Here is an 8,214-nt window from a genome sequence, read left to right as displayed (position 1 = left end):
GCCCGGCCCGGGTGAACCCTGGTGGCTCCCGGGGTGGCCCCGTGCAAAGCCCCCGCTGCCGGCTGGGGTCGTTGTGCAAGCAGCCCCGATTTCGGGGCTGGGTTTTTCGGTCGAGGTTTTATTTGATTTTTTTTTTTTTTTTTTGGATTTTTTTTTTTTTTTTCCCCTGCTTCCCCTTTCGTTCTCTTTCCAGCTTCTCCTTTTCTTGGATCCTCGCCTGTCTCCTCCCACAGAACGAGAGAGAGAGAGAGAGAGAGAGAGAGAGGAAAAAAAAAAAAAAAAAAAAGGTCACGTATGTTTGGAAAAATATGTAGGTCAGTGGAACATTCCCTGCACTTGTGCAAACGGAGCCGGGGAGGGAGAGCTCCTCCGCAGCCCTCTCGCTCCCCACCTCCCAGCCCGGCCCTCCCCGAAGCCCGGGCGCTCGGCGGCGCGGCGGGGAGGGGGGACCCGGCGGCGGGGGGTCCCCGGTACCCCCCCGGCTCCGCTCCTCGGCGAGCGGCGGAGGGAAACCGGAGCGGGCGAGGAGCCGGGGCCGGGGCCGGGGCCGCCCATGGGCGCGGGGCTCGGGGCTCGCCCCCCCAGCTCCGGCGGCTGAGCGGCTCCGGGGCGGCGGCGGCGGCGGGGGCGGCGATGCGGGGCCGCCGGGGAGGATGCCCCCGCCTCGGCCGCCGGCCTCCAACTTCGCGGCCAACTCCCGGCCCCGCAGCCCCCGCCGCCGCGCGGCCAACTTGATGCCCCAGCGGCAGCCCGAGCCGGCAGCCCCCCCGGCCCCCGGCCTCCTCGCCCCCCCGCGGCAGCCCGGGCTCCCGGCGGCCTCCCGCTGCCGGCGGAGCCCCTGGCCCCGGAGCGCCCGGGTCCCGAGGCGCCCGGGGCGGCGGCAGCAGCGCGGCATGCGGCGGCCCCGCGCACCATGAGACGCGGCACCGGCACCGGCACCGGCACCGGCACCGGCAGCGGCTCCCCGGCGGCGGCGGCGAAGAGTTTGCCGGCTCCCGAGGCCGGCCTCCTGCGCGGCTGGAGCAGCGGCGGCCGCTGCCGCAGCGGCACCGGCAGGCACCGGAGAAGCGGCGGCAGCCAGCCCACCGGCACCGGCACCGGTACCAGCACCGGCAGCGGCTCCGGCGGCGGCTCCCGAGCCCAGGTGGCCACCGCGGACAGCAGCAGCGGCAGCACCGGCAGCGGCACCGGCGGCGGCACCGGCGGCGGCGGCTGGGGCATCCCCGCCGCGCTCCCGCAGCAGCGGCAGCTCAGGTAACGCTGCGGCCCCGGCCCTCCCTCCGCCCACCCGCGACCCCACATCCCACAGCCATAGGTCCCCGTCCCCACGCGTGTCCCCTCCCCGCTCCCAAAGTTTCCACGGGGAGGTAATGCGGGGCTGGCTGTCCCGGTCCCCCCACCTCGACGGGGGTGTCCCCTTTGGGGACACGCGAATGTCCCTCGCCGTGATGTGGGGTCTGGGGATGGGGAAGGTCCCCGGGGGGAGCAGGGGTCGTGACACCCGCTGGAAGAGCCCTGCTGCTGCTGCCGCAGCCCCGAGCCCGGCTCCCGCTTGCTCCCCGTGCTCCCACGAGGGGAGAGGCTCGGATGCGCTGCCCAGAGGCAGCTCAGGACGTCCCCGGCGAGGAGCTGTGCCTCCCCACGGTCACCTTGCTCGGCTGTCAATTAGCAGGCACGCTCGCCCATAATAAACTTTCCTCCGTACTCCTCGGCTGCCTGCAGGATGGCAGTTTACTTTCACTCGAGTGACTCAGAAATAATTAGCGGTTATGAGCGCTGCAGCCAGCAGAGGAACTTTTCATCCTTTCGCCCTGCTAAATCTCCGCGAGTGCTGCAGGGCTCCCCGGGACGGCCACGGCTCACCCCAGCTTTCCGTGCCCACTCAACAAGTGGGCATATTTCACCCTGCCTTTTCTCAAAGCGGAAAACGATCGCCCTCTCCCACGCTGAGCAAACTGTTCCTCTGTGTCCCCTGGTTTTAGTTTGTTCGGTGGTACCGAATAATTACTGTTCACGCTTCCCAGACGTAGCCGGCTCGTGTGCTCAGCCGTGGCTGATTTCCGAAAGCCGGTGGCTGGCGAAGGGCCCGATCCTGCACACACTTCTCTAGGTGAATGTTGACATGGAGGCACCCCACAGGGATGGCCTGGGAACAGGGAATCTCCAGGGGATGTATCTCCACTGAACACGTGAAAGGAAATTAAGGTTTATCCCGATCCAGGTATCTGACTCCAGGGTGATTCCCCAAGCTAGCCACGCTTCTGTGCCCTGCCCCAGATTGTGGAGGCGGTAGGCTTGCCTAAAATTGCTTTCCCTCACAACTAAAGACTCACAGGATCGAACCCATAGACTGCACTTGACAGAATTGCAACTGTTGTCCCATTTTCTAGCCCAGCACTTGAAGGCGTTGCTATTTTATCCTTGGCAGAAATGTTATCTACAGTTAAAATTACCTAGTGCTTTTGAATACAATGCTCCGCTTTCAGGTGCTTATGCATTTGCTAAGCTTAAAACTAGGCTGACATTTTCCGGGTTGAGTATTTGCTGAAGACAGAATCTCTTTGGGAAGTTTCAGATAAAATGGTTCAGCTGTTCCCGAGAATGTGGTGAGAGGAAAATGTGCTCTTTGGCCACGTATCTGACAAAGATGGTTTAGGTATATTTCATCCTACACAGGGAGACCTCAATCTTTGTTTTTCTGTGAATCTGCATTTTTTGGCTCCGTTGAAAACACTTTCATTGAGACTGCTGAATTCTTGTGGCTTTGTGCTTTGGAGCAGGAAAAAGATACTTGGCTTGGGATCAACCTTGTGGCGGGGGTGTGCGTTACGTTGAGCCTACGAAAGCCTTCCAGAATTTGCCTCAGTTATCATTTCATCACGATGCTCAGGTTGCACGCTCGTGGTGGTTGGGTGCTGAGGGTTTGACCATCGCACTCGTACAGAGGATGCTGAATGCCCCCCACTGCTACACATTGAGCTACTGCTCATCCTCCTGGGATGAGTGGACTTTCCACCACAGATCCTCTTTCGACACATTACTGCTGCGGTGAGCGCTGTAGGCAGTGAAGACTGTTTTGGCTGTGTCCTTGGTGGCTGGGTGTGCCTGCTGGCATGGGGACAGTGTGGAGAAGGAAGAGGAAATGGCTTAATTCGCATGCGTCGGGACAAGAAATGGTGGGACTGGAAGGGAGAAGCAGCAGCACTGGTGATGGAGAGGTGGTAAAAGTGAAGAGCAGGGATGTTGGGTTAAGTGAGAGGACTTGAAGGGGTCATTACTTGACAAAGCTTGGGAACAATGTGCAGGGGAAGGGCTGGAACTGTAAACAGAGGTGGAAAACCCAGACCAAGAGAAAGAATGGTTGGCAGAAAAATGTGGTGGGAGCCTTGTGGTGGGTAGGGGCAGGAGATCTGAGCCTGCAAAAACGGCAGTTTCCAAGCTTTCAGCAGTTGAATCGTGGCACTACTGCTTCTTCATCCTTCTCATCTCCCCCCTCACACTGCCCTCCACGGTCCTCAACCCCTTCCTCCCCTTCTTCACCCTTCTCTCCACTCCCCCATAACAACTGTCTTCATCTCCTTGCCATGAGGGGCAATGTTGATGCTTCAGTTGTGCACCTTGAACCTGGAGAAGGGCAAGCTCAGTTGTGGAGCCCAGGAGTCACGCTGAGCCCACGGGGCTGTTCACCTCCTCATTCTCTACCCTGTGATCAGACAGCACCCCAGGGACCCAGCCTGCTGCCTGCCAGCCTTTTTCTGGCACTAGCTTTGCCACAGAGAGGTGGTCACTTCCTATGCCCCACTTAAGTAACACAAGACTTTTGTGCTGTGGACCTCAAGGAGTCAACTGGTGACTCCTGCCAGAAGCTTATATGGGTTTTCCACTTTTTTAACTGGAGGGGGGAATTTATAGCTCACTATATAAAGAATAAATCCAAATAACAAAGTCCTGTGGAAACAAAAAAGTAAATAATCATGTAGCCGGTGTTGCATCATAACTCACTCGCCTAATATAGGAAAATTAAGATCAGCAACTGATTGTTTGTAGCTCTAGCATTTTTTAAGGATAGGACGTTTTGCATAGCAAACATAATAATTTAAACAGTTGCCTATGTTCAGCCTTAAGTTTTGAGCAAACAAATTTCATCACTATACAATTGATAATTGGTAAATATAAAACGATCGAAAATGTTTATTTCAACTGTTTATTTTATGAGTACTTCATTTCTTTCCTTCCTAAGCTGGATGGTATAGAATTTAAGTAACTTTCATTTGTTTATAGTTCTGCTTTCAGGCTCTTAGGGCAGATGCACTTGAGTTGCAAATTTCATAGAGATTGTTATTTGTATAAAAACCAGTCATCTTCCTGAACTTGGCTTAGCTTTCTGTTGATCCTTGGTCTTATTAAGACTTGTTTTTGAAAAACTAGGCTGAGGCCGTGCAAATATTTGTATCTTAGCTAACTTAATTCAGGCTGGAAGTTTAACAGAAATCAGCATCAGCTGAGACTGGCTTTTTTGTTATGAGACTGATACCAAAGTTTGAAAAGGAAATGCCATGCAATACTATTTAAGCAGAACATATAGATGTTTATATAGCAATGCTTTTGACATTACAGAGTGTGGGTTTTTTTTCTGTTTGTTTATTTGTTTGTTTGTTTGGGGATGGGTGGAGGCAGGGGTAAGATCTGCTATGTGCCACATAGGGTATATATCCTAATATATCACTATCTGAATTCAGAAATGCAAGAGTCGTGGTGCAGGAAGGACACTGATGTGATGTGACCCTGTAGGTTTGTGTTAGAAGCATCTGAGAAAGTGCAAGCATGGTTCACTCTCTGCTCCTTGCATTTATCTTGTGGTGGCTCAGGGATCTTGGCAGATGAGGCTGAGGGGTTTGGGGGGACACCTTTATTGGACTCGTACACATAAATTCCATATGCATTTTTGGGGGGCAGGGTTAAGTGCTGTTTTTTATGCTTTACTTCTTGTGTCTCTTGCCCTGAAGGCAAACCATGATGCACACCTCAGTCCAACCCAAATGTTGTGTTTAATAGCACTTTGGTAAAGACACTTCTGTTCCTTTATCCGGGGACCATGGCAGAGACCAGTGTTTCTTGCATGCTGGGGGGAATATCCTTAGGCACCCCTGAAGCTAGGCTGAAAAGCATCAGCCTGACAATTCACTTGTGGCTTCAGAAGAATAAAACTCTCACAACAGTTAGGTCACCAGTGAGCTTGGACCTTTGTCACTAGGAAATAGCATTGCCACAAACTTCGCTCTCTGCTCTCTCGGTACCTGCCTGTTGTTCCTTGTCCTGTTCTTCATCTGCAAGCTCTTTGAGGCAATGCCACTGCTTTCCTCTGTGCATGTACAGCAGGTGCATGCCCAACTCTATGCCAGGTGCTTCAGGATACTCCAGAAATGACCATGCATGTGGTGGGTACAGGGAGGTTCACTCATCTTCTCCTGCTTGGGCACAAGTCTGTAAAACAGGTGGTCTTTTGCTAGCCTGATAATGATAGAAAGTGTATTTCATCTCCGTTACCACTATTCTTAGGGATCTGTGCCTCAAAACCAAAATTGCTAGACAAGTGAAATGATGATATGGAAAAAAAAAAAATCTAAGGATGTTTATATGTGTTTGAGATCAGAATGGAAATTTGGAAGTTCAGGTATGAACCCTCTTTGTTATTTCAAAACGTGGAAGGAGTGCCAGCATGACAAAGCATCATCTACCTGGACATTTCAACCAGCCTTTCTCTCTGAGCATCTTCCTGTCAGGTGAATGTAATATGCATTACATTCATACATAAAGTGTCACGCTGGAAATTAATAAAGTGTGTGTTACTTGAGGCAAAATCATAGAAATTCGTTGCTACAAGTCACTGAAGATGCAAAAAGTTAGATTAAATCTTCCATAAACAACTCAGAAAATATCAATACAATGTTCAGATGTGGGTTTAGGGAAAAAAGCGGGGGGGCAAATAGAACATTAGGAGTTTCTAAGAAAAGAATTGAAATAATAAAAGAAGGAAAATCATTATTTCAATGTATAAACTATGATGTACTCATATCTTCAATACCGTGTGTTGTTGATCCACCCGTTTCAAAAGTGTATGGAGGGAGGAGATTCAGGGAGGGGCAGCAAAGGTGATCAGAGGAACAGCAAGGCTTCTGCACAACTAGTGACAAGGCTGATAAAGCAATGAGAAGCAGGAAAGGCAACAGAAATCTATAAAATTATGCACTGCATGGAGAAGGCAAGCTGGGGATGACTGCTCTCAGAGGGGACATCGGGTGAAGTAGGCAGTTGTTGGGACTGAAACAAAAGGAGGTGGCTCTTCATGCAGCGTGGCCAGGCTGCCGAGCTCCTCGCCACAGGATGTGAATGCTCAGAGGTTACATCAGCTAATGAGGTGACTGGATGAGTTCATGGAAGAGAAATCCATCACGGGCTATTAAACACAAAACCACTGCCTCTGGCTTAGGAAGTTTTGAGCTGCAAATTCTTGGAAGCTTGGTGAGTCTCCTGAGGAAATATCGCTGTTGGTTTGCCTTGTTCTTGTACGCACTCCTTGGCACCCATGGCTGGGCAAGAAGGTCCCCATGGTTGCGTGTGCTCTGCTAAATGAAGTCTGTCGGAGCCTGGCCCCTGTAGGATCCCCAGTCCAAAAGACTTGTGGTGGCATGCATCTTCCTGCTCAGGGCTGGCCCCGTTATAGCATATTTGCCGTGGAAAGAGCTGGTTTGAAGAAACTAGTTGAAGGGCTCCAAAACAGAGCCAGGGGATGAGCTAAAGCTTACGCAGTGATGGAAAAAGCAGGGTACAGGGCTCAAGCTCGCTCCCTGGTGTCCTATTATTTAGCCATGCAGACATGCCAAGCATAGACAGTCTTATCTTCTTGGGTTCAAGTAGGTTCAGAAAGCAATTACATTCACAGAAGCAATCCCACCAAGAGGCATTGAACACTGAGCCACAATGCCTGGCTGAAGAAGTCTCTGCTGGGAGACTGAAATATTGCCACATGCCTGCCCCCTTTGCAAAACCTTCCCAGGCCTTTGCTGCTGCCTGGAGTCAGAGAGAGGATCTGGGGCAAGATGGTTGTTTTTCCTGAGCTGGCAATGTTGTAGCTATAGTTTTATCTGTCTGTATGAGTAGGCTTTGAAATTCCAAATAGAGAATGGGAGCATGTCTTGGAAATTAAATTCTTAACCTATCCACAGTACTTAAAGCACTGGTTCAAACAATAACATCTTGTTGGCTGCTAGTTACTAAACCAGACAATTTTATTAATCATCTGAAAAGCAGATTTGAACGCCCTAGATCAGGAACACCATGGCTGTTCTAAAGCAAAAAACTGTGTATTGCTGATCACTTAATCAACGGTCAAAGTATAATGCATTCACATGTACGTGTATTTCCTTGCTAGCTTTTATGAGATCTAGTGATGTTAAAACAGCAGCAACAATCTGAAACTCAGCAATGTGCAAGTCTTTATGATAATTTTTTAAAAATTTCTGCATGCTAGCTGGTAAGAAACTCAAATGCAGCACATAATTGAACTGCATGAATGCCTATATGTATTTTAGGTCTATCTTATGCAATCAAATGGCAGGCCCTTACACTGAGTGTGTGAGTGGTGTTGCATAAGCAACATACGCCCAGGGAACCAACAGGAGCTCCAAGAGCACTCCTGAATCCTGCATTTCCTGCTGGATCTCATTTAACATTATTTATTAAGCAATATTAACCTCTCTCCCCAAGAGTTATCTTGGAGCAGTGTTACTGATTTCATTTCCCAACAAGCCTTGCTTTTTAGAAACGTCATCAAACTTTTCAGTCAATTGAGCAGTCTAATGTCCTGATAGCCTTGAATTTTCTGTAATCAGCACTCAATCAAGTTAAAAATAAAAACACATTAAAACGAAAACCTTGAGCAGGAAAACACTTGTTTTTCATTCTCATTTCTAATTCGGTACCCATTCTTAAAGCCCATCACTATGATTTGTTCTATCTTGGGAAAAACAAGTTATTATTCAAGCGGCTTTTATTTTCTTTAAAAATAGACAATGCTGTTCCATCGTTAGGAAGAAAACCAGAACAAGAAAATCAACTTTAACAAGCTTACAGATGGCAGTGAATTTCTTTAGCATAATTTTAGTCCTGCAGAAAACAATAATTGAGTTTGATTATTTTTTATCGTTCTGTCAT

The 8,214-nt window shown here is 50.1% G+C and overlaps 1 protein-coding gene across 5 annotated transcripts in view; it reads left to right on the top strand.

The window, feature by feature from the left end:
- The first annotated feature begins 274 nt into the window (after positions 1 to 274).
- The window catches only part of NPAS2 (neuronal PAS domain protein 2), a 99,190-nt gene continuing 91,250 nt past the window's right edge, over positions 275 to 8,214 (top strand). For 2 of the 5 annotated variants that reach the window (XM_084526783.1, XM_084526786.1), the window contains exon 1: positions 277 to 1,254. In XM_084526783.1, the coding sequence (XP_084382909.1) occupies positions 914 to 1,254 (341 nt within the window). In that variant the 5' untranslated portion in view covers positions 277 to 913. Of the gene's footprint in view, positions 1,255 to 8,214 lie in introns of all 5 variants that reach the window. The other 3 variants (XM_084526784.1, XM_084526785.1, XM_084526787.1) reach the window with 3 other exon arrangements.

This window comes from Aythya ferina, assembly GCF_964211825.1.
Source record: "Aythya ferina genome assembly, chromosome: 1".
Classification (NCBI taxonomy): Eukaryota; Metazoa; Chordata; class Aves; order Anseriformes; family Anatidae; genus Aythya; species Aythya ferina.
Note: the sequence above shows the minus strand (reverse complement) of the source record. Positions and strands in the feature narration are given on the sequence as shown.